General features: G+C 48.3%; 1 protein-coding gene across 1 annotated transcript in view; it reads right to left on the bottom strand.

Annotated features, from left to right (window-relative positions):
- Window positions 1-23,234, bottom strand: part of zgc:92360 (uncharacterized protein LOC436988 homolog) — a 35,614-nt gene extending 12,380 nt beyond the window's left edge. Inside the window, exons 1-6 of the mRNA XM_067974340.1 lie at window positions 22,908-23,234; window positions 19,210-19,340; window positions 12,901-12,992; window positions 11,764-11,846; window positions 8,015-8,127; window positions 5,480-5,626 (exon numbers count right to left, since the gene is read on the bottom strand). Of these exons, the coding sequence (XP_067830441.1) occupies window positions 5,480-5,626; window positions 8,015-8,127; window positions 11,764-11,846; window positions 12,901-12,992; window positions 19,210-19,340; window positions 22,908-22,998 (657 nt within the window). The 5' untranslated portion in view covers window positions 22,999-23,234. The remainder of the gene's footprint in view (window positions 1-5,479; window positions 5,627-8,014; window positions 8,128-11,763; window positions 11,847-12,900; window positions 12,993-19,209; window positions 19,341-22,907) is intronic.
- Between the last annotated feature and the right edge of the window lie 594 nt (window positions 23,235-23,828).

Below are 23,828 nucleotides of genomic sequence, written 5' to 3'. Positions count from 1 at the left end.
CGCCCCAGTCAGAAACAGGTCCAGCTCTCGCTTGGAGGAATTCAGCGAATCGGCGTCCACCGCACGAGCCGGCAGCCTGTTCCAGAGGCCCACTATTGTCTGGGAAAAGAACCACCTCCTGACATCTAACCTCGATCTGGCCTTGTATATCTTAACGTGAAATCAGTATAACTGAAAATCACTGCAAGTGCAGAAACCAGTTGTCCTTCCCCTCAGTCATCTCCCCTCATCACCCGAAGGCTGCTGCATTGGGCCAGCTGCTCCCCGACACCTTATCCAAGTGGTCTACACGGTGGGTGCCGGATATTCAACCACAGAAGGCATTACAGCCAATCCCTACCTTATCCTCGCCCAACGCCAACACACACACCCACACACACACATACATACACACCCACACACACACATACATACACACCCACACCCACACACACACACACATATACACATACACACACACACGTGCTATTTCCTGAAGGGGCCACCAGATCAGCAGTAGCGCTCCTGCCTCGTCCCCTCTCCGGCCCGTGGAAGGACACTCAGGCCAAATGTAGCAACCCGGTCGCCACTAAGCTGATGGCAATTAACAGCAACAAGCTGCATTTATATAGCGCCTTTCATGTAGAAAATTGTCCCCAAGGCGCTTCACAGGAGTGTAATCAGGCCAAAGGTGACACCGGGCCAAAGAAGAAGATATTAGGAGGGGGTGACTAAACACTTGGTCAAAGAGGGAGGGTTTGAGGAGGGTCTTAAAGGAGGAGAGCGAGGTAGAGAGGTTTAGGGAGGGAATTCCAGAGCTTAGGGCCGAGGCAGCTGAAGGCACGGCCGCCAATGGCGGAGCGATGAAAATCGGGGATGCGCAAGAGGCCAGAATTGGAGGAGTGCAGAGATCTCGGAGGGTTGTAGGGGTGGAGGAGGTTACAGAGATAGGGAGGGGGCGAGGCCATGGAGGGAACACAAGGATGAGAATTTTAAATTCGAGGCGTTGCCAGACCGGGAACTAATGAAGATCAGCGAGCACAGTGGGTGATGGGTTAACGGGACTTGGTGCGAGTTAGGATACGGGCAGCAGAGTTTTGGATGGAACTAAAGTTTATGGATGGTGGAAGACGGGAGGCCGGCCAGGAGAGCATTGGAATAGTTGAGCCTGGAGACAACAAAGACATGGATGAGGGATAACTCATCACAGACCAGGAATCTAACCTTGAGCTTCCTGGTCTCGATGGCTCAGTTCTATAAGTCACACTGCCCGTCTAGTGGAACTTCCTGAGAGAACTTTAATCTACTTTTCCATTATATCTACATGGGAGTGCTTAGTTCTGACTGGAATGAAACAACATGTAATTACACATCTCTCTATCAAACAAGTCGAATCCTGCTCTAAGTGTCTCCTGCACACAATGTGAATCATATCCCTAGTTTAGACTGACTAATTTAAAAAGTGTGTGTGAGAGACAGTCTTTGAGGAGCGATTATATAAATTGGGCATGTTCTCACTGGAAAAGAGAAGGTTGAGGTGATAAGATTGCTGTTTTCAGGATTCTGAAAGGTCTGGATAATGTTGACCATGACAAGCTATTTCACCTTGACCAGAACAGTAGATCCCGAGGACACGGCCTGTGCTTGAAGGGGATAAATTCAAAACTAATCTGTGGGAACAATATCTCAGTGAACGAGTGGTCAGTCTATGGAACAGGCTCCCTGGGGAGAGGGTGGAAGCAGTTAGTATTGATTCAAATGCAAATTAGATCAATCTCTTTCAGAAAATAACATTTTGGGATACAGTGTTTGAGTAATTTGCAACATGACATATGGTGAGTGTAACAATGCTCGGGAGGAACAGGTAACTTTGGACCTCTGGTTCCCAAAGCTCTCCACCACTGGAAATTTTCCTCGCCTCATGTCTGAGTCTGTTGTTGATAGAGATTGATCGTAATGATTAGTCAACAAATCCATTATCATCGTATCATGTGACTACCAGGATGATAGAAGGTGAACTAGAGGGACCTTGGTCTATTTTCGTCCGGAAATTCCTATATTCCTAGGTTGTGGTTTCAAGTCTCACTCCAGAGCACATAATCCAGGCTGACACTCCCAGTGCAGTACTGAGGGAGTGCTGCACTGTCAGAGATGCCGTCTTTCGGATGAGACATTAAACCGAGGACCTGTCTGCTCTCTCAGGTGGATGTAAAAGACCCCTTTGACACTGTTCGAAAAAGAGTAAAGAAATGTACCAGTGTCCTGGCCAACATTCCTCCTTCCTCCAACCAGCTTTAAGAATAAATCGTTCATTCGTCTCATTGCTGTTACGAACAGATGAAAATGACGGGGCAGGAAAAGACCAGCAGGTCCATCGAACCTGCCCCACACTCATGGTGCCCGGACCATCCTGACTGGACACTTCCCGCAGCGATGTAATCTCCTGGGAGAGGCAAAAGAAAGCAGAGGAAAACCCGCAGCCAATAAGGGAAAAAAAACCTTTGGAAAATTCCTCCTCGACCCCCCTCAGGCATCACTGTTGGTGCCAAGTTTAGCTCCCTGATGGTCACTACAATCCAAATACTAATCCATTGTGTGAACTGCTTGGTGACATTCCGATGTGAAAGGTCCCATTTACACCTATTTTTGTCACGATACTAGGCCGGTCTCCCGTGGCAACGCTCAGGGATAGCCTGGGGTCTGGAGCCCGGTTAGATGTCCAGACAGAGCTGTGTTTAACCTCACCTCCGTTAAGGGGAAGTGGTCTACACAGGCGAATCCTGGGATCATTTGGGAACTAATTTCCAAAGGAAATTTCCCTGGATTAGTGGCTGGCTGTGAATCCCCAGCTCCTGGTCTTGGGAAGAGGCCAGATTATTGCAAGGTCAAAAAAACCCCAACGGGAAATGGTTGAACGTTTTAATATCTTCGAAGCATGACAGATATGTATTAGATATGTGAATGTACATATGTATGTGTAGGATATAAAATATAATATAATGTGAGTATATGTACATATAGGGATATATATAGATGGAGAGAGAGAGATGTGATTAACTTTAATTGCAGAGAAATTAAGAGGCATGGGAGATTCATTAAAATAGCACTATGTGGGATGAATTAATCAGTCTCTTTAATATACATCATATTCCCTCATGTACATTGGTCTTATTTGGAGCCTTTAACTCTGTTTTCTAATAGACCTGATTTGTTGATGTAAATTGAGTCCAATTAGTACAAATTCCCTATAAATATTTCAAGTCTCACAATTTACATTTTTTTTAAATCACCAAGGAAGATATAGAAATATCTCTACTGAACTTCAACTCGACCAAGCCTCTGCTGTCCGATTCCTATCCCACTCTCCCACCACTCCCGTCCAAGCCTCTGCTGTCCGATTCCTATCCCACTCTCCCACCACTCCCGTCCAAGCCTCTGCTGTCCGATTCCTATCCCACTCTCCCACCACTCCTGTCCAAGCCTCTGCTGTCCGATTCCTATCGCACTCTCCCACCACTCCCGTCCAAGCCTCTGCTGTCCGATTCCTATCCCACTCTCCCACCACTCCCGTCCAAGCCTCTGCTGTCCGATTCCTATCCCACTCTCCCACCACTCCCGTCCAAGCCTCTGCTGTCCGATTCCTATCGCACTCTCCCACCACTCCCGTCCAAGCCTCTGCTGTCCGATTCCTATCGCACTCTCCCACCACTCCCGTCCAAGCTCTGCTGTCCGATTCCTATCCCACTCTCCCACCACTCCCGTCCAAGCCTCTGCTGTCCGATTCCTATCCCACTCTCCCACCACTCCCGTCCAAGCCTCTGCTGTCCGATTCCTATCCCACTCTCCCACCACTCCCGTCCAAGCCTCTGCTGTCCAATTCCTATCGCACTCTCCCACCACTCCCGTCCCTGCTGACCTACATTTGCTCCCAATGTCTCCAAGTAAAAATGTTCATCCTTGTGTTTAAACCTCTACATGGCCTTTGCCCTCCCCATCTCTGGAACCTTCTCCCGCCCTCCAATCCCTCCCCAGAACTCTTCGTTCTTCTGACTCTGGCCTCGTGCATTCTCCCCTCCCTTCACCCCAGCATTGGCGGCCGTGCCTTCAGCCGTCTGGGATCCCCACCCTAAACCTCTCCACCTCTCCACCTCCCTCTCCTCCTTTAAGATCCTCCTTAAATTTCACTTCTTTGACCAAGCTTTTAGTCACCCCTCCTAATGTCTCCTTATGTGGCTTGGAGTCCATTTTTGTCTGATTACGCCTCTGTGAAGCACCATGGGACATTTTCCTACCTTAAAGGCGCTATATGAATGCAAATTTTATATGGTTAGCAGATCATACACACCTCAACTCATTAAATTGTAAACAATTTTACAACACCAAGTTATAGTCCAGCAATTTTATTTTAAATTCACAAGCTTTCGGAGGCTACCTCCTTCCTCAGGTGAACGATGTGGAAATGAAATCCTCGAAATGAAGTCGCATTTATAATTCACAGAACGATGCTTGGTGATAACAGACAGTTTTTTCAACTGCCCGTTGCCAAGGCAATCAGTGTGCAGACAGACAGGTGTTACCTGCCAGGTCTCAGAATATACAAATCACCAAAAAAAACAACAAACAAAAAAAAACAGAGATAGAGAGGTAGAAACATAGAAAAGACAGCAACTGACCCGTTATATTAAAAACAGATAACATTTGTTCGCTGGTGGGGTAACGTGTAGCGTGACATGAACCCAAGATCCCGGTTGAGGCCGTCCTCATGGGTGCGGAACTTGGCTATCAATTTCTGCTCGACGATTTTGCGTTGTCGTGTGTCTCGAAGGCCGCCTTGGAGTACGCTTACCCGAAGGTCGGTGGCTGAATGTCCTTGACTGCTGAAGTGATCTTGGGTTCATGTCACGCTACACGTTACCCCACCAGCGAACAAATGTTATCTGTTTTTAATATAACGGGTCAGTTGCTGTCTTTTCTATGTTTCTACCTCTCTATCTCTGTTTTTTTTTTGTTTGTTGTTTTTTTTGGTGATTTTTATATTCTGAGACCTGGCAGGTAACACCTGTCTGTCTGCACACTGATTGCCTTGGCAACGGGCAGTTGAAAAAACTGTCTGTAATCACCAAGCGTTGTTCTGTGAATTATAAATGCAATTTCATTTCGAGGATTTCATTTCCACATCGTTCACCTGAGGAAGGAGGAAGCCTCCGAAAGCTTGTGAATTTAAAATAAAATTGCTGGACTATAACTTGGTGTTGTAAAATTGTTTACAATTGTCAACCCCAGTCCATCACCGGCATCTCCACACCTCAACTCATTAAAGCACACCTCTTCCCCCACCCCCTCACCCCGAGCAACATGTAATCAAAACATACGATGGGAACACAAAGTATATATCTGAGTTCAAGCTCTTGAAAATGCAAGGAAAAATAAGTTGCAGCCACAGAATGCACCACCGCACAGCGCTGAGCGGCATCACTAACTTCTCATCCGACTGGCTCACCTTTCCTTCTTCGTGGAAGACGAAGATATTCCGCGTGCTGTTGTCCTTCAGGTACGTCAACTGAAGGCCATTGGGGTTCCCGATTTTGGCTGTTTGAAAAGTAGCGTTGATGTTGTCCACTTTAATCACAGCCTTGGGCTCTTTAGCCTGTGAAGAGCGACAGGAGGACATGAGTCCCCATTTAATTACCAAATCAACGTTAATCAAAGGTGCAAACGACGCATTTCCCAGAAGCACAATGTATGAGTCCAAGGATGGGCCATTGATTCTTTACATGTGGAATGGTACTCCCCATCTCTGTACCCTCCTCCGGTCCGACAACACTCCGAGATCTCTGCATTCCTCCAATTCTGGCCTCTTGTGCATCTCCCATTCCCTTCTCTCCACTATTGGCGGCCATGTCTTCAGCCATCCAGGCTCTGAGCTCTGGAATTTCCTCCGCAAACCTCTCTGCCTCTCTCTCCTCCTTTAAGACAATGCTTGACACCTACCTCTTGGATTAAGCTTTTGGTCACCTGACCTAATTTCTCCTTCTTTGGCTGTGTGTTAATTTCTGTTTGATTACACTCCTGTGAAGCACCTTGGGATGTTTTACTATCTTAAAGGCGCTATATAAATGCAAGTTGTTATTGGCCAAACAATGCTCTGAGATGGATGCCCAGGTAGCCTCTTTTGGGTGGTGTTGGTTGAGGGAGGGACATTGGCCAGGACTTTTCAAATGGTGCCCTGGGATCTTTTATATCTATTTGAACAGACAGATGGGGCCCTGGTTTAACATCTCTTTCGAAACACTGAACCTCTGACAGTAGGGGTGCGACAATTGATGTCAGTTTCCCGGGACTAGAGAGAGAGGGAAGCTCACATTCTAATCTGGCTCTCTGGTGACCCTTGTGGAAAAGTGTGCCCAATATCGGGTGAGAACAGGGTTGACTTGGCTGTGATATCCCACCCCACGGCCGAATAGTCTGCTGACCTTCACACTCCAGGCCTGGCTGAGAATCACCACTTGGGCCGCTTACCAAAAGGGCAGATGGCATGTGTAGAATTGTGGACCTACTTTGGCTCCCGGTCCTTGTTTTCAAATCCCTCCATGGCCCTCGCCCCCCTCCCTATCTCTGTAACCTCCTCCAGCTCTACAGCCCTCAGAGATCTCTGCGCTCCTCCAATTCTGGCCTCTTGCCCATCCCCAGTTTTCATCGCCCCACCATTGGCGGCCGTGCCTTCAGCTGCCTCGGCCCTAAGCTCCGGAATTCCCTCCCTAAACCTCTCCGCCTCTCTCTCCTCCTTTAAGACGCTCCTTAAAAGCTACCTCTTTGACCAAGCTGTCAATTTTTTGTTTGATAATCGCTCTTGTGAAGGGCTTTGGGGACTTTTTACGACGTGAAAGGCGCTATATAAATGCAAGTTATTGTTGTTGTGCCAAAGGAAGAGTAACATAGTGCCTTAAGGGGAGGAGGACAGAGAGAATGAAAAGTGTGGGGCAATGCCAGTAACAGTTGCTATACTTGGACCATTGTGCTGTCAGTTCCTGTATGCCATTCTCACATTATCCTCATTAACTCATCAGTTAAAGGAACTATGACTCATCCTTTTTCTTTTTATGTAATGAGGGAAGTGGAGCAGCATCATCTTTGAAATAATTCAGAAAGAAAGAAAGAACTTGCATTTATATAGCACCTTTCACAACCTCGGGATGTCCCAAAGCGTTTTACAGCCAGTGAAGTACTTTTGAAGTATAATTTAGGAAGCGCGGCAGGCCAATTTGTGCACAGCCCCCACTCCAGAGACTTGAGCCCATAATCCTGGCCGACACTCCCAGTGCAGTACTGAGGGAGTGCTGCACTGTCGGAGGTGCCGTCTTTCAGATGAGACACTAAGCCGAGGCTCCGCCTGCCCTCTCGGCTGGAAGTAAACGATCCCACGGCCACTATTTCGAAGAAGAGCAGGGGAGTTCTCCCCGATGTCCTGGCCGATGTTTATCCCTCAACCAACATCACTAAAAACAGATTATCTGGTCATTATCACATTGCTGTTTGTGGGATCTTGCTGTGCGCAAATTTTCTGCCGCGTTTCCTACATTACAACAGTGACTACACTTCAAAAAGTACTTCATTGGCTGTAACGCGCTTTGGGACGTCCTGCGATCGTGAAAGGCGCTATATAAATGCAAGCTCTTTCTTTCTCACGACTTTTGGGTTGAAACTATTGTGTGTGACGTGAGCAATGACTGTGTTACTCCCATTGATAATAAAGTCCTCCTGCTGGATATTGTAACAAAAACCATTCGGGGAAAGTAGAGTTGAGGTAGAAGATCAGCCATGATCTTACTGAATGGCGGAGCAGGCTCGAGGGGCCGAATGGCCTTACTCCTGCTCCTAGTTCTTATGTTAAGCGTCTGCATTGAAAAAAGTGGAAGAAAGGGATCTGTGGGACTTCTCCACACTTTTGTCACAGTCCCTGAGGCCCTCTCCCCACCCCCACCCTCCAAACTGGATGATTGAGTCAGGAATAATCCCAGAACAAGGCTAAACCTACGTCATTCTTCGTAAAGTACTTCAGGACTCCCTCGGCCTCTGACAGTACAAACTTCCTATTGAGGAACTGTCCGTTATCCCGGCCGCGTTTCCATAGAAACCCTTCTCTGTAACCTGGGGGAGAAAGCACATGGCAGCTGAAGTATCATTCTATGTAAAAGCAAACCTACATTACAACAGTGACTACACTTCAAAAGTACTTCATTGGCTGTAAAGCGCTTTGGGACGTCCTGAGGTTGTGAAAGGCGCTATATAAATGCAAGACCTTTCTTTCTTTCTGAAGGGTATTGGAGAGGAGTTTCTACGATATTGACCCGGGGACGATGAAGGAACGGCGATATTTATCCAAATCAGGATGGTGTGTGACTTGGAGGGCATCTTGGAGGTGGTGGTGCTCCCATTAACTCAGCACAGACCAGGGATCAAAGTTGTTGGGTTCAGTTACACAGTCTGCCTTTACCAACTGAGCCATGTGGGTGTGGGGTGTGTGCTCCTTTGCACCTACTTGATGTAGAGTCTTTAACCAGTACTGAAGCCAACCTTAACCTTAAGAAGTTTGCTTTCCTTCTCATTCCCATTCAGATTGGATTACCCACTTTCTCGGCCAGACTGACTAAAGCCCGATTAACCCTGAGGTTTCTGTCTGCAAATTCCCCTCTACGTTCCGGGCAGGAGTTTGCCCCCTCCTTGTTTTCGCGAGGCTGGCCGACACAGGATCTGTATCAACAGCTAGCTCTATTTTATGGTTCACACAATCGGATAAAACTCATTGAGAATTCTAGCAATCTTTTCCTTTTTTTCAAAAAAGAACTGAACTTTGAGATGATTTTGCCACACCCTGAGCTCGCTGGGAACCGAGCTGACTGCTGACAGGGCTTGATGGGTGTGTGTTGTCAGGAGTATGTTGCCTGAAGTATTTTTTTATTGGACAGGAGTGAATATTCACAGTCCTGAATTTGATTTCAGCCAGACCCAAGTCCATTACTTCGCAGCTTTAACTAAAAAAAATAATAGAATCGGGTGAAGCAATCCCCAAAATCCTGGTAAAGTTCCCCAAGTCCCATGTGATAAATTGCTACTTGATGTGTTCAGTCACTAAGAACCAGTGGCCCTGATTATTTCCCTGGACAGGGCTTCTGTATAAAATATCTCCTCCCCGGTAACCTCTTACAACTTGTTGCTATTTCAAGGGTTATGCTTCTTCTCCACTCCCCCCCCACCACCACTTATTTTCTCTTTGTCTCCAAACAGACCTCTTCAAACCATGACTCGTCAAAGGTTGAGATGCTGTACAGATTTCTCCCTGAGGGAGAGGGACTGAGAGATCCCAGTCAGTGTACAGATTTCTCCCTGAGGGAGAGGGGACTGAGAGACACCAGTCAGTGTACAGATATCTCCCTGAGGGAGTGGGGCTGAGAGACACCAGTCAGTGTACAGATAGCTCCCTGAGGGAGAGGGGACTGAGAGACACCAGTCAGTGTACAGATATCTCCCTGAGGGAGAGGGGACTGAGAGACACCAGTCAGTGTACAGATATCTCCCTGAGGGAGTGGGGCTGAGAGACACCAGTCAGTGTACAGATAGCTCCCTGAGGGAGAGGGACTGAGAGACAACAGTCAGTGCAGAGATATCTCCCTGAGGGAGAGGGACTGAGAGACAACAGTCAGTGTACAGATATCTCCCTGAGGGAGAGGGACTGAGAGACACCAGTCAGTGTACAGATATCTCCCTGAGGAACAGGGGCTAAGAGACATCAGTCAGTGAACAGATATCTCTCTGAGAGAGGGGACTGAGAGACACCAGTCAGTGTACAGATATCTCTCTGAGAGAGGGGACTGAGAGACACCAGTCAGTGAACAGATATCTCTCTGAGAGAGGGGACTGAGAGACACCAGTCAGTGAACAGATATCTCTCTGAGAGAGGGGACTGAGAGACACCAGTCAGTGAACAGATATCTCTCTGAGAGAGGGGACTGTGCACAAATTGGCTGCTGCGTTTCCTACATTACAACAGTGACTACACTTCAAAAAGTACTTCATCGGCTATAAAGCACTTTGGGAACGTCCTGAGGTTGTAAAAGGCGCTATATAAATGCAAGTCTTTCTTTTTTAAGTCCCTAAATCTTGGCTGGGCCAAACTCCACCAAAGCCCTCTGGTCTTGGGTAAATGGAGTTTACCCCTACAGAGAGAGAGAGAGAGAGAGAGAGAGTGTGCACTCCAGATCAGGCTGACAGAAACTCTTCCTGTGCGGATTTCCCACTGGTTTGGTTTGGTTTGGAGACGCGGGGGATGGGATTCCATGGGTGTCAGACACATGACTGATCAACAAAACAAGCCCGACCAACACCCCTTCGAGGGAGGGGCACTGAGAGACAGCAAGCAGCGTGCAGATAACTTGTCTTATTAAATTGCTTATGGTAATTCTGAGGAATGCAGTTCCTCTTTATAAAAACTGTACTAATTTCAGGCAGGCTGATTAACTGATAAGACTGCGGCTTCTAAATACGTATCTAAAAATGAACATTTGCAAATTATTGAACCACACTGCGCTGTGTCAGTCAGCCATTCAGTTCTGGAAACTCAAAAACACTCAACAGAAGTGTACAACTTACAATATTCTGGGTGTTATATCCCTGATAGGAATCATTGCTCTGGCTCCCTAGATTGCTGAGTTGCTGTAGCCAGTGTTCAGCTGAGCCAGTCAGAGAAGAAGGTTCCATGTTGGATCCCTGATCTACACTGAGTGAGCTGATCTCTGTTTTCTTTTCCATTATTCGTTCTCAGGATGTGGGCATCGCTGGCAAGGCCGGCATTTATTGCCCATTGAGAAGGTGGTGGTGGGCCTTCTTCTTGAACTGCTGATGTAACGGTTTGGATACAACCGAGTGGTTTGCTCGGCCCCTTTGGAAGGCAGTTAAGAGTCAACCGCGTCGGTGTGCGACTGGAGTCACATGTAGTCCCAGATCGGGTAAGGACGGCAGGTTTCCTTCCCTAAAGGGACACTAGTGAACCAGTTGGGTTTTTATGACAATCCAACAGCTTCTTGGTCACTTTTATTGGTCCCATTTTTAAAATCTGATTCTCTAACTGCTGTGGTGAGATTTGAACTCCCTTCTCTGGATTATTAACCCTGTAACATAACCACTATGGTACTGTACCCCCATGCCTGTAGGGGAACCGTAGTCAATAGGGAGAAGGAAAACAAGCCAGGGTCCCTGCTCCTAATGCTAGCTGGTGACCCCTGTCATGTGGAGCTTGGGTGAGGACAGGATCAGAACTGGCCAAATAGCCTACCAAAACTCCAGCTCTACCTCTCCACCAAAACTCCAGATCTACCTCTCCACCAAAACTCCAGATCTACCTCTCCACCAAAACTCCAGCTCTACCTCTCCACCAAAACTCCAGCTCTACCTCTCCACCAAAACTCCAGCTCTACCTCTCCACCAAAACTCCAGATCTACCTCTCCACCAAAACTCCAGCTCTACCTCTCCACCAAAACTCCAGCTCTACCTCTCCACCAAAACTCCAGCGCTACCTCTCCACCAAAACTCCAGCGCTACCTCTCCACCAAAACTCCAGCGCTACCTCTCCACCAAAACTCCAGGTCTACCTCTCCACCAAAACTCCAGCACATGAAGATCACCCGGCTCGAGGTACTGAGGGCCCCTGTGGAAGTATAGCCAAGCACGAGTCAGCACCTTTTGGGGAGGGGGGAATATTGAGAAATGGTCCAAGCTGCCCCACTTACCAGTAGCGTATGGCAGGGGTTTATTTGCCTCTATGAAGTCTTTGCGCTCGTACTTGGACCGAATCCACTGCTCTCGCAGAACCCTACAGCATCCAAAGGAAATCAATGTCAGCAATTCTTACCCTGCTGTCAAAATCTTCCTCTGCTTCTCTTCCCCATCCTACCCATTCCACTTCATTCCCTTCCTCTTTCCCCATTCCCACCCTCTCCTTTCCCCATTCCCACCCTCTCCTTTCCCCATTCCCACCCTCTCCTTTCCCCATTCCCACCCTCTCCTTACCCTTCCTCCTCCTATCCCATGCTATCTGTTCCTCTCCACTTTCCCCAACCCACCCAATAGATTGTAGGGTGTGTGGCACAGGTAATCCAGTGTGGGGCACAGGTAATCCAGTGTGGGGCACAGGTAATCCAGTGTGGGGCACAGGTAATCCAGTGTGGGGCACAGGTAATCCAGTGTGGGGCACAGTTAGCCCAGTGTGGGGCACAGTTAGCCCAGTGTGGGGCACAGGTAATCCAATGCGTGGCACAGGTAGCCCAGTGTGTGACACAGGTAATCCAATGTGTGACACAGGTAATCCAGTGTGTGACACAGGTAGCCCAGTGTGTGACACAGGTAATCCAATGTGTGACACAGGTAATCCAGTGTGTGACACAGGTAGCCCAGTGTGTGACACAGGTAGCCCAGTGTGTGACACAGGTAGCCCAGTGTGTGACACAGGTAGCCCAATGCGTGACACAGGTAGCCCAGTGTGTGGCACAGGTAATCCAGTGTGTGGCACAGGTAGCCCAGTGCGTGACACAGGTAGCCCAGTGCGTGACACAGGTAGCCCAGTGCGTGACACAGGTAGCCCAGTGCGTGACACAGGTAATCCAGTGTGTGACACAGGTAGCCCAGTGTGTGACACAGGTAGCCCAGTGTGGGGCACAGGTAGCCCAGTGTGCAGTGCGGCTGGTGCCACACAGGGCACGCGTAAACCAAAAGAAAGGAGCAAAATAAAAATGAACAATGTTGCCAAAAAATGTCTTAGGTGAACTGGTACGAGCGACTCAAATCCTTTCCTAATGACGGTCACCTTCCATCCTTAAATCCAATAGAAAGACACACACAAGCAGCGTTAGGTGGTGTACTGTACTCACTGGCAGTCGGTGTAGGTTGGGACGTAGTAATATGCAGGCACAAATGCTTCATACTTTGCTCTGGCTGCTTTGTTTCCATGTTGGTCCATATACTGGAAGAGAGATAACCCGATAAGTTTAGGACAGAGGGTGTTCCCTTTTGCAGAGTCCGCTCAACATCTGGAACAGGGGTACCAGGACGCTGGCTCATTCTCGGGATGTGGGCATCGCTGGCGTTTATTGCCCATCCCTAATTGCCCTCGAGAAGGTGGTGGTGAGCCGCCTTCTTCTTGAACCGGTGAAGGTTCTGACCCAGCGACCATGAAGGGACGGTCGATATATCTCCAAGTCGGGATGGTGTGTGACTTGGAGGGGAACGTGCAGGTGATGGTGTTCCCATGGACCTGCTGCCCTTGCCCTTCTAAGTGGTGGAGGTGGCGGGTTTGGGAGGTGCTGTCAAAGAAACAGCTGGATGCTGTACTGCGGGGTGGGTGGGCTGGGTTGGTGCTCTGGAAGGACGGCATCTGAAGGGCTGAGGGCTTTTCTTCAACTGAACGGATCCTGCGAAATCGGATTCTACTCCAACTGGTGTAAATCCAGAAAAATATTATCACCAACAACCAACACGCCCCCTGTTCTTGTGAAAGTTAAGCTGCTTCTCACCACTAAACTATCGGAATAAATTCCACGTGCAACTTTAATTTTGCACGTTCTCTACATTGAGAATTCGTTCTCTACATTGGTGCTTCAATGAGTGTGATAACCACAGGGGCAGTTACCGCTCCACTCAGACGTGGCACTGACTTTCCTTAAAGGGCAGAAATGTGTCAGAAGTGGGCGTGTCTGAATGCTGGGTGTGGAACACGATTAGGTTTGGTTGTGATACCTGTCACAGTCAAATAGCTCATCTACTCTCCTTGGTCCAGGCTCTCACATGAAGAGTGCAGTTTGTACCTGTGGAATCATACACCAGCGAGATCAGCAGCTTGGGTTTAAATCCCTCCGTGGCCTCGCCCCACCTAATCTCCGCAAACTCCTCCAGCCCTACAACCCTCTGAGACCTCTGTGTTCTGCCAACTCCGGCGACTTTTGCGTCCCCCTCTCCTTTCACCCCCCCATTGGTGGCCGTGCCTTCAGCCGTCTAGGCCGTAAGCTGTGGAATTCCCTCTATAAAGTCTTCAGGAACTCTACCCCTCTCTCTCCGCCTTTAAGACCCTCCTTAAAACTCTTTGACAAAGCTTTAGGTCACCCCTCCCAAAGTCTCCTTGTTTTGGTCCGTTGTCCATTTTTTCCCTCCATGAAGTGCTTTTGGACATTTTATTCTACGGTAAAGGCACAGTATAAATGCAAGTTGTTGTTATTGTCCTAAGGAGAAAGGGTTGAGAAAATTGGGAGGTCTATATATTATTAGCCTTTTTGAAATCACAGATTACAACCAGTGCACCACACACACACAAAACAATCACTCACAGCCAGGGGTTGCCAACTCTGATTGGACCTATTTCTGGAGGTTTGATCACATGACCTCCCACCTCCGACCTCCCACCTCCAACCCCCCGTCGTCTTTTCCCATCTCCAATATTTCTATAAAAAACACACAATTGTCTTTTAACGTCCCTATGACTTTTCTCCCGGGTTTTGCTCGCAGCAGCGTCCAGGAGATTAATCTTTGATTCCTGGAGATTCCAGGCAATCCTGGAGAGTTGGCGACCCTCCGCACCGCACGCAGCTGAACCGAGAAAGGCTGATCTGTGCAATTTCACATTCCCTACCCCCCCCGCCCCCGCCCCTGGACGCTGTCTATTGTGAGTCCTAAGTAGCAACCCTCATATTCCAGTTCAAAATTGCAATCGCCCCTCCCAGTCTCGTTGGCTGTCAGACTGTGAGCTGCCTAATTCGTTCTGTCTTTTGCTGAGAAACAGAAAATGAACACCGCAAAAGTACAGTGACATTTCCCCGATCTGTGTGCCTCCGTTCCTGGTCTGCCTGTGGTTTACATCTGGTCTGCCCATGGCTGCTAGTCTTTATTTGCAAATCACCCACAGGATGTTTTCAGACCTATACCTCATGACGCTAGGGGGACTTTCAAGGTCCAAGGGAGTGGAAGGAAGCGACAGCATGAGAGATGAGAGAGTGTGAGGGAGAGTGAGTGAGTGAAACAGAGAGTGAGATGGGTGAAACAGAGAGTGAGATGGGTGAAACAGAGAGTGAGTGAGTGAAACAGAGAGTGAGATGGGTGAAACAGAGAGTGAGATGGGTGAAACAGAGAGTGAGATGGGTGAAACAGAGAGTGAGATGGGTGAGTGAAACAGAGTGAGAGAGAGTGACACAGAGTGAGAGAGAGATGGAAGCAGAGAGCAAGAGAGAGTGACACAGTGAGAGGGAGTGACTGAAACAGAGTGCAAGAGAGTGACACAGTGAGAGAAAATGAGAGTGACAGAGTGTAAGACGGAAACAGAGATCGAGAGAGTGAAAGAGTGAGTGAGAGAGTGACATAGTGAACATAGGAGCAGGAGGAGGCCATTCAGCCCCTCGAGCCTGTTCCACCATTCAATGAGATCATGGCTGATCTGTATCCACCCACCTTGGCTCCATATCCCTTAATACCCTTGGCTAGCAGAAATCGATTGATCTCAAGATTTAAAATTAATTGAGCTAGTGTCTACTGCTTTTTGTGGGAGAGAGTTCCACACTTCTACCATCCTTTGTGAAGAAGTGTTTCCTAACTTCTCTCCTGAATGGCCTGGCTCTGATTCTAAGGTTATGTCCCCTTGTCCTTGACTCCCCACCAGTGGAAGAAGTTTCTCTCTATCTACCCTATCAATTCCCTTCAAAATCCTAAAAACCTCAATCAAATAACCCCCTAACCTTCTATATTCCAGGGAATACAAACCTAGTTTATGGAATCTCTCCTCATAATTTAACCCTTGGAGTCTTGGGAACATTCTGGTGAATCTGGGCTGCACTCTTTCCAAGGCCAATATATCCTTTGTAAGGTGCGGTGCCCAGAACTGTACACAGTACTGCAGATGAGGTCTAACCAAGGTTTTGTATAACTGTAGCAAAACTTCCTCCCCTTTACATTCTCGCCCTCTAGTTATAAAGGCTAACATTCCATTAGCCTTTTTGATTATTTTTTGTACCTGACCACTACATTTTAGTGATCTGTGTACATGGATCCCTAAATCTCTGGTCCTCCACTGTTCCTAGCTTTTCACCATTTAATAAATGCTCGGATCTATCCTTTTTTGGTCCAAAATGGATGACTTACCTGCGTTGAAATCCATCTGCCACAGTTTTGACCAGTCACTTAATCTATCATTATCTCTTTGTAATTTTATGCTTCCATCTACATTACTTACTATGCCACCAATCTTTGTGTCATTGGCAAATTTGGATATATGGCTCCTTATTGTGTTATCTAAGTTATTAATAAATATAGTGAATAGTTGAGGCCCCAGCACAGATCCTTGTGGGACGCCACTACCCACTTCCTTCCAATTCGAGTACATACCCATTCTCCCTACTTTCTGTCTTCTACCGCCTAACCAATCTCCTAACCAGGTCAATAATTTGCCTTCAATTTCATGAGCTTTAGTTTTAGCTAACAGTCTCTTTTTTTTAATTCATTCATGGGATTTCAGCATCGCTGGCGAGGCCGGCATTTATTGTTCATCCCTAATTGCCCTTGAGGAGGTGGTGGTGAGCCGCCTTCTTGAACCGCTGCAGTCCATGTGGTGAAGGTTCTCCCACAGTGCTGTTAGGAAGGGAGTTCCAGGATTTTGACCCAGCGACAATGAAGGAACGGCGATATATTTCCAAGTCAGGATGGTGTGTGACTTGGAGGAGAACATGCAGGTGGTGTTGTTCCCATGTGCCTGCTGCCCTTGACCTTCTAGGTGGTAGAGGTCGCGGGTTTGGGAGATGCTGTCGAAGAAGCCTTGGCGAGTTGCTGCAGTGCATCTTGTAGATGGTACACTCTACAGCCATGGTGCGCCGGTGGTGAAGGGAGTGAATTTTTAAGGTGGTGGATGAGGTGCCAATCAAGTGGGCTGTTTTGTCCTGGATGGTGTCGAGCTTCTTGAGTGTTGTTGGAGCTGCACTCAACCAGGCAACTGAAGAGTATCCCATCACACTCCTGATTTGTGCCTTATGGATGTTGGAAAGGCTTTGGGGAGTCAGGAGGCGAGTCACTCACCCAGCCTCTGACCTGCTCTTGTAGCCATAGTATTTATGTGGCTGGTCCAGTTAAGTTTCTAGTCAATGGTGACCCCCAGGATGTTGATGAGGGGGATTCAGCGATGGTAATGCTGTTGAATGTCAAGGGGAAATGGTTAGACTCTCTCTTGTTGGAGACGGTCATTGCCTGGCACTTGTCTGGCGCGAATGTTACTTGCCACTTATCAGCCCAAGCCTGGTCTTGCTGCATGTGGGCTCGGACTGCTTCATTATCTGAGGGGTTGCGAATGGAACTGAACACTGTGCAATCATCAGCGAACATCCCCATTTCTGACCCTATGATGGAGGGAAGGTCGTTGATGAAGCAGCTGATTGGGCCTAGGACACTGCCCTGAGGAACTCCTGCAGCAATGTCCTGGGACTGAGATGATTGGCCTCTAACAACCATTACCATCTTCCTTTGTGCTCGGTATGACATTGGAGAGTTTTCCCCCTGATTCCCATTGATTTCAATTTTACTCGGGCTCCTTGGTGCCACACTCGGTCAAATGCTGCCTTGATGTCAAGGGCAGTCACTCTCACCTCACCTCTGGAATTCAACTCTTTTGTCCATGTTTGGACCAAGGCTGTAATGAGGTCTGGAGCCGAGTGGTCCTGGCGGAACCCAAACTGAGCATCGGTGAGTAGGTTATTGGTGAGTAAGTGCCACTTGATAGCACTGTCGACGACACCTTCCATCACTTTGCTGATGATTGAGAGTAGACTGATGGGGCGGTAATTGGCCGGATTGGATTTGTCCTGTCTTATCTTATGTGGAACCGTATTGAATGTCTTCTGGAAGGCCATATAATTTACATCCATAAACATTCCCCTGTCTATTACTTTAGTTACGACCTCAAAACATTCAATTAGGTTCGTTAGACATGACCTGCCCTTTACAAATCCATTTTGGCTCTCTCTAAGCAGCTCAAATTTCTCCAAGTGCTCAGTCATCCTGTCCTTAATTATAGATTCCAATAACTTCCCCACAACAGATGTTAGACTCACAGGTCTATAATTTTCTGGTTTCTTGCTCTCACCTTTCTTAAATAATGGAGTTCCATTTATAATTTTCCAATCTAAAGGGACAATTCCTGAATCGAGGGAGCTTTGGAAGATTATGGCTAAAGCATCTGCAATTTTCTCATTGACTTTCTTTAAAACCCTGAGGTGGAAACTATCAGGTCCTGGGGATTTGTCAGTCTTTAGTGCCATTATTTTTTCTAATACTGTTTTCTTGTTTACGTTAACTTCAGTGAGTTCCAGTCCTTGATTTATTATTATTTTCCCTGGAATGTCAGGTATATTATCCTCTTTCTCTACTGTGAAGACTGACACAAAGTAATAATTCAACAAGTCTGTCATTTCCTTATTTGAGGAAGACTGAAATAGAGATCGAGAGAGAGTGAAAGAGAGTGAGAGAGAGTGAAAGAGTGAGAGAGAGTGACACAGAATGAAAGATTGAAAGGGAGATCGAGAGAGTGAGAGAGACACAGAGAGAGAAGGGGAAATTTTATCTCTTGCTGATCAGTGGGAAAGGAGCAGAGTGGGGTTTGGGGGGTGGGTGTGGGCAGTTAAAATGGACCAAATCCATCCAGGACAAAGCAGCCCGCTTGATTGGCACCCCATCCACCACCCTAAACATTCACCACCAGCGCACCGTGGCTGCAGTGTGTACCATCCACAGGATGCACTGCAGCAACTCGCCAAGGCTTCTTCGACAGCACCTCCCAAACCCGCGACCTCTACCACCTAGAAGGACAAGGGCAGCAGGCACATGGGAACAACACCACCTGCACGTTCCCCTCCAAGTCACACACCATCCCGACTTGGAAATATATCGCCGTTCCTTCATTGTCGCTGGGTCAAAATCCTGGAACTCCCTTCCTAACAGCACTGTGAGAGAACCGTCACCACACGGACTGCAGCGGTTCAAGAAGAAGGCCCATCACCACCTTCTCAAGGGGCAACTAGGAATGGGCAATAAATGCCGGCCTTGGCATCAATGCCCACATCCCGAGAAAAAATTAAAAAATAAACCAGATGTGAGAGAAGGATTAAATGTCAGATGATCCCCTGTCCAGAGGTGAGCTTTATCCAGTTGTCTTTTACCTGAATTTGGGCATCGTCCCAGGGGTCCTGAAGTAGATATTTGATTTTGCTCACATCTGGAATGTTCCGATGAATCCCTGAGCAGCTTAGGCAAATGAAGGTGCCCAGCGTGTATGAGGCCCATTCAGGTTCTGAAAGTAAGAATCCAAGATTAGCGCACCGCAGAAACTTAATGGTTTGATGAGGGGGGTGGTCTCATCATCAGAGACCCCCCTCCCCTCCTCTGAATGCCCCCCGCTCCATTTGTGCACTGGTCCAAGAGGTGACTGATGAGTTTTACTGGCTGTTTGGACTATCTGTGGGGAGGGGGTTGGGGGAATAGAATTCCGCAGGTAACTGCAATTTGCTAACTCACTCTCTGGGGGATGGGTTGGCGTACAGTCCTTTTACATCCCTGAACCTAGGTCTGAATCCAGCTCAAACTGATCGACTGGAAGCCTCAGCCTAGTTTCTCGTGGGCATTGACCTACAGAACAAAACTGTCCGCACGAATTGACAGCAGGACTAACGGAGGCTGATGCAGTACGGCGCGCTATCCTGCGCTTCAAGCTGAGGCACATTGTAGGGACAGTGTAGAGGGAGCTTTACTCTGTATCTAACCCGTGCTGTACCTGCCCTGGGAGAGTTTGATGGGACAGTGTAGAGGGAGCTTTACTCTGTATCTAACCCGTGCTGTACCTGCCCTGGGAGAGTTTGATGGGACAGTGTAGAGGGGCTTTACTCTGTATCTAACCTGTGCTGTACCTGCCCTGGGAGTGTTTGATGGGACAGTGTAGAGAGAGCTTTACTCTGTATCTAACCCGTGCTGTACCTGCCCTGGGAGTGTTTGATGGGACAGTGTAGAGGGAGCTTTACTCTGTATCTAACCCGTGCTGTACCTGCCCTGGGAGTGTTTGATGGGACACTGCGGGCCTGAAATTGCAAGCGTTCTATTCCCCAGCCTTAATTTCGGCAACTTTGACAAACACCGTAATTCACTGTTTATTTTTAATAAACACTTTGAACACACCATGCAACACACCCAAACCATAATGCCATGCCCATTCCAGGAACAAGTAGCTATGGCAACCGTGAGGAGGGGGCGGCTTGCAATTATCATCCCCCGGCAGGGCTGCCTGAGGCACGGTGAGAGGCGATTCAGAGCAAATATCTTCACAAGTGGTGTTGATTTGACATGAACATCCCCGAGCACAGACGCGTGGGCCCCACATCACCTCTCCTGATTGCCACGTGATCACTCCTGGCGTGTCAGGGCAAGCTGGTGAACCTCGAGCGCACAAGCCCAAATCTGTCTCACTGTAGCGAGTGAAGGATTGAAGAGAATTATTGGCACCAGACAAAGTATATACTGCCCCGAGGCATCATGATTAAGCCAGTGATATATTCACGCTCCTGTATCCTGGGTGTGGTGTCTCGAAGCGGGGGCCTTGTAACCTTAAAATTAAAGCTCGGCTGTTCATCGCTCCACCATTGGCGGCCGTGCCTTCAGCTGCCCGGGCCCTAAGCTCTGGAATTCCCTCCCTAAACCTCTCCGCCTCTCTCTCCTCCTTTAAGACGTTCCTTAAAACCTACCTCTTTGACCAAACTTTTGGTCACCTGTCCTAATATCTCCTTATGTGGCTCGGTGCCAAATTTTGTTTGATAATCGCTGCTGTGAAGCGCCTCGGGACGTTTTACTACATTAAAGGCGCTATATAAATGCAAGTTGTTGTTGTATGGGTTGGAAAGCCAAATGAAGACCATACTTGATGGCCAGTTTACATAAAAATGAAACATCTAGTCTTAAAACCAGATGGGTGACAAGTGATCCAAATGCTGGGTGATATTTAATGTCTGGAGGTCACTGATAGGACTCTTTGCTTCATTAAAGATGAAAGTTAAAACTTGGCTCGAAGACCTACTGAGATTGGTCTCTCACCTCTTGCCTAAAGGCCTTGCAAGAATCTTTGCACCCAAATTAAACAGCTCAGTTCAGTCTTGGTTTGTCTTGTGCGCTCATCCAAACTGTGCAGCATCGCTGGTCAGCAGACTGCAGAGTCGGGAGTTATTTTGAAACGCTGCTCTCTATCAGTATGACTGCACCGTACTAAAGAAGAACTTGTGTTTAGAAAGTGCCTTTTAGGTCCTCAATGACCTCCTTCTGTGCAGTACAATTCTATGATGATCATTTGGTCCATCAAACCCATCCCCCCTTCTCAACCCGTGTATAATTAACTGCAGTGCTTGACATAATAAAGCTTGGTTGCCATTTGCAACCAATCTCCCACTCACCTGAAGCCCACTGACCTAGTGCTCCTTGTAGTTTGGATCACTGTGGGGGAATCACAGACACAGACCCCCCGTCCCATCACCATGTGGGGAATCACAGACACAGACCCCCCGTCCCATCACCGTGAGGGGGAATCACAGACACAGACCCCCGTCCCATCACCGTGAGGGGGGAATCACAGACACAGACCCCCGTCCCATCACTGTGAGGGGGAATCACAGACACAGACCCCCGTCCCATCACCGTGTGGGGGAATCACAGACACAGACCCCCGTCCCATCACCTTGTGGGGGGAAATCACAGACACAGACCCCCGTCCCATCACCGTGTGGGGGGGAAATCCCAGACACAGACCCCCGTCCCATCACCGTGTGGGGGGAAATCACAGACACAGACCCCCGTCCCATCACCGTGTGGGGGGAAATCACAGACACAGACCCCCCGTCCCATCACCGTGTGGGGGGAAATCACAGACACAGACCCCCCGTCCCATCACCGTGTGGGGGGAAATCACAGACACAGACCCCCGTCCCATCACCGTGAGGGGAAATCACAGACACAGACCCCCGTCCCATCACCGTGTGGGGGAATCACAGACACAGACCCCCGTCCCATCACCGTGTGATGCAGCTGTCCCGAGAATAACCCTCAACCTCAGGATGTCCCAAAGCTTTACAGCCAATTAAGTAACTTCTTTTTTTTGAAGTGTGGTCACTGTTGTAATGTAAGGAAACTCGGCAGCCAATTTGTGCACAGCAAGATCCCACAAACAGCAATGACCTGATAATCCTGATTTTGAGTGATGTTGGTTGAGGGATAAATATTGGCCAGGGCCCAGAGGAGAACTCCCCTGCTCCTCTTCACAGTAGCACCATGGGATCTTTTACACCCACCTGAGAGGGCAGACGGGGCTTCAGTTTAACGTCCCGTCCGAAAGACGGCACCTCAGGGCTGCACTGGGAGTGTCAGCCTGCATTATGGGGCTCAAGTCTCTGGAGTGGGGACTTGAACTCCTCCGACAGTTCTGACTCAGTCAGCATGCTATCTCCCTCTGGAATTCTCTTCCGAGACCTCCCCTCCTCTTCAGGAGCCTCCTGATTGCAATCATCCAGCTGTTGCATAAAAACTTTGTAATAAAGCATGAGCTGTGCTGCTGCCCACTCGGGTCTGTCTCACTGAGAGAGAGAGAGAGAGAACCGTCCTTGTAACTATAATGTGGAGATGCCGGTGATGGACAATTGTAAACAATTTCACAACACCAAGTTATAGTCCAACAAATTTATTTTAAACTCCACAAGCTTTCGGAGGCTTCCTCCTTCCTCAGGTGAATTCACCTGAGGAAGGAGGAAGCCTCCGAAAGCTTGTGGAGTTTAAAATAGACTTGTAACAGGTGAGAGTCTGATTTTGTAATGGTAAAAGTATCACTTACCTGGGAGCCCACAATCAGCGCAGATCCCATTCCCAGGTTTCTGCACAATTTCCTTAAGAGCTCTGAAAATCCGTTCTTTTTCAGCTGACATAACTTTTTTTTTGGTTCAATTGCAAGTTGCAAAAGAAAACTTAAATAAAACGAGAGTCCTTTTTAAGCGACCACCTGCTGTGACGGTCCGAGCTGCTGGTTTTTCCCCTTCCTCGGATTCTGCAGGACAGGAACGATGACTTTTTTCTCTCTCTTTTTTTTTTGGTGTGCAACAAAATCTGGGATCGTAGGAAGTGGCAGGCGAGGTGTGCGAGAGGCAGGGACTGTGAGACCTGCTTTTCCGCATTCCTCAATGACACTGAAACAGTGAGCTCGTCACTTTCAATGGAAACTGACAAGAGCGGTCCGGCACCGCCTCCCCGCGGCCGCGACAGGTACAACCGGCCACACCACAAGAGCGGTGCTCATCCGTATGAAAGAAAGGATTTGCATTTCTATAGCGCCTTTCACCAGTTCAGGACGTCCCAAAGTGCTTCACAGCCGATGGAGCACTTTTTGAAGTGTAGTCACTGTTGTAATGCAGGAAACGCGGCAGCCAATTTGCGCACAGCAAGATCCCACAAACAGCAATGAGGTAAATGACCAGATAATCTGTGTTTAGCGATGTTGGTTGAGGGGTAAATATTGGCCCCAGGACCCTGCTGTTCTTCAAAATGGCGCTGTGGGATCTTTTACGTCCAACTGAGAGGGCAAACGGGGCCTCGGTTTAACGTCTCATCCAAAAGACGACACCTCCGACACTGCAGCACTCCCTCGGTGCTGGCACTGGGAGTGTCAGCCTGGATCATGTGCTCAAGTCTCTGGAGTGGGACTTGAACCCACGACCTGCTGAGGCCAGAGTGCGACCCACTGATGCTTCTAATTAATCTG

The sequence above is a fragment of the Heptranchias perlo genome, chromosome 40, assembly GCF_035084215.1.
Source record: "Heptranchias perlo isolate sHepPer1 chromosome 40, sHepPer1.hap1, whole genome shotgun sequence".
NCBI lineage: Eukaryota > Metazoa > Chordata > Chondrichthyes > Hexanchiformes > Hexanchidae > Heptranchias > Heptranchias perlo.
This window is presented reverse-complemented; position numbering and strand designations above follow the sequence as displayed.